A 12,129-nucleotide genomic window follows, 5' to 3' on the forward strand; every position below is an offset into this window, starting at 1 on the left:
TTCACATCCATTCTACATTGTGGTCGCCATCTTGCTGGGTCACGTGAGCAGTCTCGCCCTCTCTACGGGGTCGCTATGGCAACGGACCGTGCGGATGCCGTTTGTAAATAAAGTCTTGTTTCTTCTTTCGTTACGACGGCGTGATAAACCTATACATGCGCACTATTATAGTTAATAAAACAATATAGCTACATGCTACCGTCAAAGTAGAAAAGCGGTGGAGGCCGGTGGTTGAATACGGTGGCCGGTGAGCTCAGTTGGTTAGAGCGTGGTGCTAATAACGCCAAGGTCGCGGGTTCGATCCCCGTACTGGCCAACTGTACCTTTTAAGCATAGTAATTATTCGAGATTTTTCAAAATTGTAGTTCACAGAGCAGCTGGAGATCTTCCGTTATGTTGTGACTCTTCTCTTCTTCACCTTATTCTAGTAGTAACTTCTGCTGAGGAGCGCTCTGCTAATCTCAATTCAAAGTTCTTAATTCAATTATTCGCCAAACTACTTTTTTTGTCTCCTCCATAGATAGATCTATGGCAAGGCTATTCAACTTAAGGCCCGGGGGCCAGATCAGGCCCTTCAAGCAATTGGGACCGGCCCGCGGCCCATTAACCCATAAATAATGAATGAATTATTAAAAAGCCAATAAAACCTTCGCCTATTTGTGGCACTTTGCGACACTTCGCGACACTTTGTGATACTTTGCGTCCCTTTTTGGCAAATACTAGTACAGCTGTACTTGTAGGCAGCCTATGTATGTACCCGAATATTTTGCACTAAGAGCCAACTGTAGCAGTTGTATCTGAATATTATTGGTACTTTTACTTATATCTCTGCAAAAATAGCCTATTGCGGCCATTGCACCTTAATGTTGTTTATATTGTTACCTCTAATTTTGTAAGAGCCAATTGTGACTGTTATACCCAAATGTTGGTGGTACTGTAACTGTAACCTTTTTGCACTATATGCAAATTGTATTGTACCTGAATGTTGGTGGTTTTGTTACTTAAAGGTGCCATTTGTTAGAATGTGGCCAAAAACGGTTACTCCATTCAAATTCAAAATACCGAGATCTTTTAGGTTTCGTTTTCAGACGTAACTGGCAACCCCTGGTCGCTCGGCAGCTGAGACTCTACTGACCGCAAAGATTGGTAGACGGCCGTAGGTGGCGCCACATGCCAAAACAGCCTGCAAAATGTTTTTTTCAATGCAAATATTTTGTCTGTACTGTTGTTGTTGGTGAGTTCAGTTTGTTATATGAACATTATTCCTGAGTCTCTGTGACATATTAGGAGGATTTTATGGCCAGTTGCTTTAGATTTATTACATAATGCACCTTTAACTTTTTAGCACAAAACTAGCAGCCATTTCAATAAATAAGTGCTAAATAATTAAAAAAATGTATCTATTTGTATCCGTTTACTGTTCATGCAACACAAAATAGTAGTACAGATGTTGACCGGCCCACTGGATAGACAGCCTTCCGAAAACCTGGCCCTCTGGACATTTTAGTTGAATAGCCCTGATCTATGGTCTAGGGTCTATAGATCTATGGTCTCCTAATTTCTGGCAAACCATACACGGAGAGGTGTAATGCTACCCTCCACAATTCACAAGTTCTTCATCACATTTTGAGGAACTCTTTAAACTAAAGAAAGTTTTAGATCATTCCTCCACCCCTCAAAAAGCCACACTACAGAATCCCACACCACCCAGAGCAAAGAGCAAAGGAACAAAGGAGCAAAGGAGGCCGTGACAACCTGCTGGAACCTACTGGAAGAACTTAGAAGAAGAAGACGGGATGAGGAAGATGAGGAAGCACATGGTTGGAGACATTTGAGCTGCGTCCAAGAACTTTGAACTGTCGAGGAACGGCCTTACAGTGTATAGCCTGTCGGACATTATTAGAAGAAGAATAGGTGAAGGAAAGAGGTAAATATGGCGTTCATTCAACAAAACAGCTACCAACTGCCATGAAACACCGAAGAGGTTTGGTCACATCGCAAAAAAAATTGAGAATATATGATCTAATGTGATTTCCAATAGCGACCTGTAAAAGAACGGACAACATGGAATCAAGAAGTGGACGACCTGAATTGGTCATGCCTGTGTTTAAATGTGAGTACATGGAACGCATTTTCACCACATACGTCATGAAGGCCTTTCCGCCGAGGAAGCAAGTGATGAACGGCTGGAATGTAAAAACGCAGGCTGCCAGTCTGCTGGCTGAAATCAGTCATTCGATCGTGCTGGAGATTAGCAACACGGCTCTGATCACCTTGGAGCCGCAGATAGGCGCTCACTTTGGCTCGCTGTTAACGGGACTTTGGCTCAGCCGCTTAGAGCATACATACGTGACAGAGGAAGACACCATGTCCAGCCTTGGAGATTCCGTTCACCTCGGCCTGGAAGCGGCGCTGGGACTGACCAGGAAACACGCTTACGTCGCAAACAAAATGAAGGAGTTGATCGCAGCCGAGGTGACACACGCAGTTAACAAATGGTTGAATATCCTTCCACTGAAAACCCCTCGGACAAAGCTGTGTTTGATGCAACCAAGGGAAATGGCTAACCTTGTCGCATACGCACTGACGCTAACTGCGACCAAAGAGCCTGAGCCGTGTGATGACAATGAGAGTGCACAGCCTGAAAATGCGCTAATTTCAGTCAGTTCGGCAAGTCTGAACTACAGTGATGAGGAGCTGCTGCAGCGAGACAGACACTTTATCTTTTTGTTTCTGTCCGCACTGATAATCCACATTTCAAAAGAAACAAAGACATCACTGTACGGCCTGAACTTAGAAGGGATGCTGGCACGTCTGCGAGAACAGACCGTGGGCCAGTTAACGACCACCCTGCCAAAGAATCTCGAGAAGATCCAAATGGCCGTCTACAATCGGTTGGGTTCAGAGTTTGGACCAGCAAAGTTTCTGCTCTGGGCCATGTCGTCCACCGACGGGAACTTTGAGGAGGCTGTTGCTAACCTTTTGAAGCAGCAGCTGCAAGAGCGAGAGAAGGGCAACTTTATGAAGAAAATGGGGCGGTTTCTCAAAAAAAGACCAGAAGAGGTTCCTAAGACTTTGTGTAGCAAACCCGAACCGTATATACATAATGGACATGGTCATCTGAAGCCAACCATGAAATGAAAAGACATTGAACAGCGATTAGGGGGCAACTCCATTTGAATGGAAGTCCATAGCCATTTTTCCATCATGGCACAGTTCAGTTTGGTATGGATTTGGAATGGTAAAGCCCTGGGTCAGGCTTGCGATTCGACTGAGAACAGTACCTTTACTTATGACATTGAACCGGTGTGACGAACTTGACATAAAAGGCAACAACACAGCAGACAACAAAGGAGGACATCCAGCAGCTCTTTTTTCCCCTGCTCGGTTTGTGGATGTCAAGACATCAATTGTTTGTATGAAAATAGACTGCAGGCTTTGAAGAAACACCGGTCGCAAAGGGAGTTACGCTTTCCTGTCACCAAACCAGCTGAGTGTCGGACCGTACCATTTTACTCTGGTACCCCCAAGGGAAGGGCACCATCAGGAGCTGAATCAACCACTCCACCTACCATGACTCAGAAGCACCGTTTTCATCTGCAACATGTTCCCTCTTTACACTGTCATGTTTTGTTTTCATCTGCAAAATTGATGCGCAGCCAACTGCAGCATTCAATATACATTGCTTTAATACTCAATAAATATAAACGCAAGCTCCCAAACAACATGTGCTCATGAGTGCAATTCATTTTTTTTTTTTTTTTAAAGCACCGAATAATAACATACATTTGGAATTTGGTGATAAGGAGGACACATGCGTTTTAGTTTTCAATATATTGCAAGACAATATAGTACATAAAATCTATGTATTTAATGTGGATGGGGCATCTTTTGGCGTTTCCAGCAAAATCAGGCAAGAGTAAATTGTTGGAATTGCTTAGTGACCACCAGGGGGAGCTAAAGACAATAATTTACAGTATGTGACTACAACATTTAAGTAGGAATTACCAGCACAACATAAAATGCTACTGGGCCTTAGCACAAGAAACAGACATATACTCACTATATCACAGGTGTCAAACTGCTGGCCCACAGGCCATATGCGGCCCCCCAATCGATTACATGCGGCCCCCCACTTACTATTATGTTATAATGAAAACATGGCCCACAACCACACCGTCTTTTAAACACAGTGCTTAGCTGAGGCCACAGCTGCCAGCCAGGTGACAGAACATAATATACTCAACAGGAAGTCGGCTTTTTTTGAATTTTGGCGTCCATTTTGGCGATTTGCGAATCTATTTGCGGTCCTCCAAATCTATCTACGTTTCTACAAATCTTCATAGGAAATCTACGTACGTTCCTACAAAACTATGTAGGAGCAATGTTAGCATTGTTGTCGAAAGGTTTTGCGGATTCAAAGCGGCGTGAACGTGGCAACCCTTGGCGAATTTCGACCATTCACCACGATGCAGGAATGGCCCTATAACCTCAGCAAAGATTGAGTTTCACCGCCAAAACTTGGCGGGAAAACCATGGCCTCAATTCAACAGGAAGTCGGCCTTTTTGAATTTTGGCGATTTACACCCTTTGTAAATGAGCTAGACCAGGGGTGTATGTAATCGATTGGGGGGCCGCATATGGCCGATAGTATGACACCTGTGAGCTAGACACATCGAAAAGTTGTCGAAAGTTGTTTTTTACCCCCACTTTTTGTTCTCTAGGCCGCCCCCTATTGACCATGCTAGACATTCATTGGCCCCCAGGTCATTTGACTTTGACACCCCTGAAGGTAAACCACGATTAGGTAAAAAAAAAATATGTATAAAAAAAGCAGAAAAAGTAAATGCACTCTTAATAGCATTATATGCTGCAGTACACTGAAGCACCGCGGGGTGGAGCTGTCGCGCTGTCCAGGTGGCACTTTCTCCCCGGATGCGCGCGTGCGTGTGTCGCTGTAGCGCCGGGGTGCCCGCGGTGTGAGTGTGTGTCTTTCTCTTTCTTTCTCTCGGTGTGTGTGTGTGTGTGGTTTTCATTGTTTCAGGCGGGGGAGAGAGGGAGAAGGAGCACGGTTTCCCCACACACCACAGTTGGCTCAATGGCTGCCGCCGCCGCACGATCTCCACGTCCCACCTGAGAGGGAGCGGCCCCAGCTGAATCCTCACTGCCGGGCAGGAAGCACTCTGTTGCGGGCTTCTCCGACCCGAAGCTCCCGCACTCACCGCCGGTCGATCTGTGGATCCCGAAGAAACAGCAACATAGCGGGGGTAAGGAAGGAAACCATGAAGCGAGGCTTTACCGTGTAGTACCCCCGTCTGTTTTCCCGTGCACAGTGCAACACGTTTATACGTATGTTTTTTTTTTGAAAACGATAAAAAGAGTAAACGTTGAGTTTTGTCCAGGAAGCAGCGCGTGACCTGGTGTATTCTTAAGTGTAAGCTCGCGTCGATTACAAGCAGCTTGTTCTTTTTCCTAATCTGCTGATCTCCGGCAGCTTCTTTCACTGTAATCTTCGTGGAATAAGAGCAGAGCATGACTCACTTTAACGTCTTTTAAACGTGTTTTCAGACACGGCAGCGTGGAAGGAGCCTTTTTTATTGTGTGTGTTTGTTTTCCCTTCTTTTCGCGTGTCTCCTCCTCGGTGTTTAGTGGCAGTTCCTCGGCTTCTCCATTCACCGTGACCCTGCAAGTGCTTGTCACAGCCTGTCATTGTCACAACATTGGCACATTATTAATATTGAGTGGCACATATAATATACACACGCACTGGTTTGCACGGCTCGTCATGTTAGGACACTGCTGCACCTTGACTCCCATTCATCTGGAGAGCCTGACCTGTAACCTACACCTAATCACAATTTACATCTTAATCACTGTAAATTGAAATGAGGTTCTGCCTCATTAGGACCAGGCTTTGGTTCTCATGAGGACTTCTGGTCCTCTGCTGATGATGTGACCGTACATATTTTCTTGATAACCTTTTCCTGTAATCTTGATTACACTTAATGACACTAAATTAGAATAATAACTACATTTGTCATTAGAATGACCCACGATGATTGTCAGGTTTGACCCCAGTAATCCCTGTAAACTAATGGTTTGCAATCTGTGTTGGCACCGATTGAGTCTAGAAAACCTTCTAGGGATCTTGTTCCATGCATTAAAATAATGCACACATGTATACCGTTCGAGTGTGAGCAGGTTGCCTTAGCCTACTGACACCTTGGCTCCTGTCCTAAAAGGATTACACTGCTAACCCACATTCGAGGGCTTCAACTGCATTGTGTTTGTGTTTGTGTGTGGCTAAGGTTTGAACTGTGGTTAGGTTAAGGTTAGGCATTATCTGGTTAGGGTTAAGGAGAGGGGGATAATGATTTGTTTAGGCTTTATCAAGTTTGTCACTTGATGATGGTGCACTGTCAGAGGCATCACCCATCCATGTGGAGTACTGTACAGTTGTTGGGTGCGAACCGAAAACAAAAACCCTTTCTTTTATCGATGTCTGACCGGCGTACACATGCACAAAGACTTTTCCGCACCTCCTCTCCTCCTGTGGTTGGAGGTCAGCGCGTGAAGCACCATTGTCCTCTTCCCCACACCTCATTTTGCTAATGGGTGTTAGCGCAGGGGGGGTCGTTGAGGTGTTTCGCGGGACCTGTCAAATCACAGTTGCCGGACCCACTCAATTTTTGTGATCAATATCACCCTCAACCGAGCCAGTGGAATGGATTTTCTACAAGCTCACAATAGAAATCCTCCCCCCCGAGGCCTGTGGAGCAGCTTAATGTGTTCACAAGTGCAGAGTGTGTCACCTTGATAAAAGGTGGTTTCGAGCACGGTCATTGATCTGGCACTGAGCGCAGGTATAAGCGGGCCGAGCTGCAGCCTTGATCTCGCTCGCTGTTGACAAGTGGCTGTTGACACCCCAGGGTGTCATTTCTCAGTCGAGTGTAGATTGAATGCTGTACATTTGTCAATTGTGCAGCTGGTGCACGGTAACAGATATAGAGCTGAGGCTTTGACGTCTTTTGCCGAGCATGTTGTCGTGTCAGTTGCGTTGTTTCAAATTGCAATTTAGATTTTTCAAACGACCAGTTAAGCTTAATGTACAGGCATGTTTGCGTAGCTTTGTATGTTTCTGCTGCACTGATTTCCATGCCTTTGAGCAGCCTAAACAACTCAACTTAACCTAAAGACAATTTAAATCTTAGCCTAAAACTCAACCAGTGTTAAAGAGAATGAGATTGTGCCTCAGCAGGACCAGGTTTTGCTCTCCATTTGGTCCACTGGTCCTGACGAGGTCAGTGCTTATGACAAAAAAGGTCCCAAAGAACACCAAAACATCAATGAGTGCGTTTACATGCACACTAAAAAGCTGATTATTATCAGGTTTTTGAAGTTAGTGCTCATGTAAACGGAATAAACCGATATCATTATCAGTTTATTGCCGTTATCGGTTTTTTAAAACCTGTTTAACACACCTAGGTTTCTGTCAATAATCTGATTTCTTTGAGACGTGTATACACCTTAAACGGTTTATGCCAGTTACCCGATTATTGCCACTAATAAGTTTTTTAGTGTGCATGTAAAAAGCACTCAATGTGTATGTAGTTTGTAGTTTGATCTTGAGCCTTTTTATTAGCGCTAATTCTGTCTTTGGAGTTTCTCCCACCCGTGCTGGTTTGAAGTGTTCTTGTCAGAGTTGCTGCCTGTTGTGCAACCTCAAAATTCACTGTGTTTGTGTCCGTGTGTGTGTTATATTGCTTATTCCTAATACTGAAAGTACAGATTTTGTAACCTCTCCATGCTTTTATGTAACACAAAATAGATGCACTTCACATCCGATTCCCAGAGTCTGGCCCCTCTCTCTCTCTCTCTGTCTCACAAACCCTTGGGAAAAAAAGTTGAACTAACACCAGTTCAAAGGCTGGATGAGAGGCCATAGTCCCGCTGAGTTAAGGCCCTGTGGCTGGAAGCTCCCACAGTAGCTTCCTTTGTGCCCATGTGAGCAGCTCACTCTGTATTCCTCTCTTGCTCCATGTATAATCCTCCGGGCCCCTACTGACTGAGGACACAACGGAACCTCCGCTTCCAAACTTTCCCTTCTGCAGATATGTGTGCGTGTGTCGGTTCTATAAAGTTGTAGATGGCTTAAGACAAAACGGTGGAAAAAGTAGCTTTGAGATTGTGTGTGTATGAAGAATAACGACGACTCACTCATCACCACCGTTTGTCAGGGAAATTAGCACCTGCCCGTTGAGAGGTTGAGTTATTGTCGGGCTATAAAACGAGTCGGTTTTTTACTCTGAAGTGAGATCCAGGAAGGTGTCGGATTTCACAGAATCTGATAATCCAACTACTGATAAACAGCTTTCATTCATATCGGAGCACTAAGGAAGTGGCACTGAGAACAAATTTGTTCCCACAGGTGTATGAGTAACCTGAATGTCAGGTCTCTTTTTTTTTTTTTTTCTTGTTTACAATCGTCAGGTCACTTCCTTGCTTTGGCTCTAGTTTCCAACTTTTGTCAGCGAAGAGAATCGAGGTGCTGGGGTTTGTGTTTGTGTGCAGGTGAACGGATTAGTCTTTGTCAATCTGTACGTCTTTGTGTACAACCTAAGCTCCTGTGGTGATTATAGCTTGTCTCATTTTTCACTTGACACTCAAAAGGCTTGATTTTTTTAGGAGTTTTGTGTCCATTTAAAACAATACAGAGGTCAGACAATTCTCCATTGGCCTCACTTCACTTTATGTGTGTATATAATCATAATTTATGTCGTCTATGGCTGCAGATCAGTTATTTAATTCCGAACCTGCACACTTCCTCGTCCTCGCTGGTGATGCACGGAGACTTGAATCCAAACTCTGCATCATATTCTTCTTTTGCACAGAAATGTGACCTGAAGCCTTTGGTAGATTTTAGGATGAGCCGCAGAAAAGTGCTCATTATACACTGGGTTTATTCTCCAGATGTGGATAAAAGACAACTGTATATCTTCCCAGGTCTTTAGACTCGGGACAGACTGGTCACATTTATGCGATGATATACTTTTATTTGGTCACCCCAGATCAAAGAGGGGTGTCTTTTTCATCACCGTGGCCCTGCTGAACTTCATTATTGTTATATGAAAACTAAAGCTGTAAGGCTTTCAGCTTTAGGTTCACTGGTAACTGTGACCCAGACCCAGACAGTGCAGAGTAGGATCCTTAATCCTTAATACACACGACAAAAGTTTCATTATTATACACAGTGTGCATTCTCCTAATAGGATTAAGACACACTATGACAACTTGATTCCATAAAATGTCAGGAAGTGTTGAAAAATTGTCGCTCAGCGATTCCCGAACCTTTTTAAACCAAGACGTTTTGTCCACAAACGCGGAAAATACTCACTCAATAGACAATTAATTTAGCGATTGATTAATCGTTGCAGGCCTCGTTTACATGCGAGAAAGGTCTTCAGAGCTGTTAATCAATGTGACATCCAATTGGTCCCCAACGACAAATTGATTCCAATTATATAGTGACGAGGTGTTAATGTAAAAAGGAACCTACGTAGGAACACACATGTACTGTATTTTTTTGTGCAGAACCCACTGTCCAAGGTCTGTGAGGAGGGGGGTGGGTTTGTTGATCCAAACAAGTGTGTTTTGTCTCTCAGCGTCGTGTAACCCCCCCGACCATCCTCCAAAGCATTCCTCAGCCCTGATGTCACCGAGCGTCTGAGAGGATATTTATTGTCTGAGGTTGAGGTTTATCAAGTGAAAGAAGAAGAGGAGGGGGGGGTGTGTGTGTGTGTGTGGGTGACTGAGTGTGTGTGTGTGTTCTCCAGGCTGTATCTCATCTGGCCTACATCTGAAGATTTGCTTCATGTCTGGACTGGTCTAAAAGCTGAGCTCTCTCCATGCATGTGTGTGTGTGTGTGGGTAAATCCCACCTGCATGTGTTTTCAGCTGGAATAAGTGTGTGTGTCGTACAAGGTGTGAAACATGTCTGTCTCCCTGTCTCCTCCTTTGTGCTCACGGAGCAAATTCCTCGTGGTTTTAATTTAATTGCTTGTGTGTGTCTGATTTCATTTTTTTTTTTGAACCACAACATTTCTTTCATGTTCTCAGACTCCCATTTTTTCAAATAAATGCCAAAAAAACTATCTTTAAAACTGTTTATTCCAGAGAGTCTTCATCTGATGGAGCAGATTTTGAAGTTTGGCTGTGTTTTCTTCTACGAAACCCCACAATATGCTATTTTGAGGCTGCGTTTGTGTAAAAATGTGTATATTATAGAGGAAATGCCTGAGTTTTCTACTTTAAAAAACCTTCCTGTGTATTTAAGAAGCCCCAAAATCAACCCCAAATCGCAGAGTCAAAAGATTGTACTCTGAGTCATAAAAAAGACCCTCAGTTTTTTCTAACTGTTGCTTTTTTTAATCTTTCTCCTGTAGGTGTGAGCAGAGGTCCCTGCAGCTTCAGAGCCCCTCACCGTAGCAGCAGCAGCAGCAGCAGCCGCCCGTCACCACCATGGTGGAACCAGCCGACAGGTCGTCCACAGCCGGTCAGCGGCTCGGCGCCCCTGAAAGTTTCGGGGTGTCCACCCTGGAGCCCGGCCTACGTCCGCCTGCTCAGGGCCCAGGAAAGCAGGTCTCCATACGCGTGCAGATGCTCGATGACACGCAGGAAGTCTTCCAGATATCGGTGAGTCATGTGTAAGAGAGGAGCGTGGGGGCGTTTGCTTACAAGCTCCAATTTAGGGATTTTAGGGATTTTTTCAGATGAACGAATGAATGGATAATTGGGAATGAGTGTGTCGGAAGGTGCCGTCACTCATCATATTAGTACGTTAGTGAACCTTTGCCTCCTGCTCCCTTTGTTTCTGTGCCCACAAAGCGGCCCAAAGCTGCTCCAGTAGACTACTGACCACACCGTGTGCATCATATCTGGTGCTGTCCACATTCAGGAAGTGATGATGCATTCATTTGCCTGCTTTCATTCATGTTCTTGGTTGGTGAGGCTGACGGTGCTTGTTGTTATTGTTTGTTTTGCTTCTCTATGCTTCTCAGCTGGAGTGTGGAAATCTTTTGGTAGTGGAAGTCATTGTGACCTTCATGATCCTCTTCATAAAGACATGAAAGATCTCTAATTCACTGCTCCGTTTTGACAAAAGACTAAAACAGTGATACGTTTCCCTTCTTTACTGTTACAAGAGCTGCCCGTGTAAGAGAGTAATGGAATGGTGAAAACATGGCAGCACCATCAGGAACTGCTCCACCGAAGGCACCAGCAAGCTTGCAAGCAGATGTCTGGTTTTATTTTGGATTTGAACAACAACAATAAAAACAATTGAGAGCGGGGAGATCTTGTGAATTGGGAAATGAAATCAATTCAGGAAGACGCTGGTGAAATAGTTTTGGTTACGCCTGATGCCTCCAGATTTGGAGATGATTCATAAATGCAGCTAAGTCATCCTGTTCTCTTGAAAACAAAGTCATACTTGAACCTGTATATGGCTTTTAGAATATCTAGGAAATGTGTTGTTCCCAGGAAGAATGCAGTTTCTCAGGGCTTCTCCTGTGTGATGTGAAGTAGTTGTCAGGTGACAGCGATGCCTTTGGGGTTCAGCTGAGCTGCTCTGTCAGTCTGCTCTGTTTTCTCCTTCTTCCTTATTCTCCTTCACATCCTACAAAAAAAAAACGCGTAACAACAACAAACCCCCCAAGCGTGGCTCGTGCCATCAGCTGTTTGACTCCATATGTTCACCCTTTTTAAATCTTTATCTCCACTTCCTGGAGAAACACAGGAAGTGGGATGGGAGCCAGCTTCCTGTCTCGGCTCACCACACCTCCAGACAGCTGATCCTGCTTTCACAAGACGGGAAGACACTCTGACTCTTTGCTCCCCTTTCCGTTTTAATCTTATTCCACTTACTGTCTCATATAATTGTATAGAACTGTATCTTATTAATGGAAGTGGTGCAGGTCTCTAGCTTCCTCAGAGATTCCCCCTGAGAGGCTGCACTGCCAGCAGCTTTAATGACATCGGTGCCGCTGTGCTCCTGCGCTTGTATGTCATCTGTGAGCGGGTGTGGTCATGTGTTCCGAATTGAATGTTCTTTTTGCACTCTGACGGGGTGTT

At 44.6% G+C, this 12,129-nt stretch overlaps 1 protein-coding gene across 3 annotated transcripts in view; it reads left to right on the plus strand.

The window, feature by feature from the left end:
* The first annotated feature begins 5,019 nt into the window (after positions 1-5,019).
* Positions 5,020-12,129, plus strand: part of LOC310943023 (FERM, ARHGEF and pleckstrin domain-containing protein 1-like) — a 52,407-nt gene continuing 45,297 nt past the window's right edge. For all 3 annotated transcript variants that reach the window (XM_083908505.1, XM_083908507.1, XM_083908506.1), the window contains exons 1-2: positions 5,020-5,267; positions 10,443-10,692. In XM_083908505.1, the coding sequence (XP_083764631.1) occupies positions 10,519-10,692 (174 nt within the window). In that variant the 5' untranslated portion in view covers positions 5,020-5,267; positions 10,443-10,518. The remainder of the gene's footprint in view (positions 5,268-10,442; positions 10,693-12,129) is intronic.

Source organism: Microchirus variegatus (assembly GCF_963457635.1).
Source record: "Microchirus variegatus genome assembly, chromosome: 22".
Lineage (NCBI taxonomy): Eukaryota > Metazoa > Chordata > Actinopteri > Pleuronectiformes > Soleidae > Microchirus > Microchirus variegatus.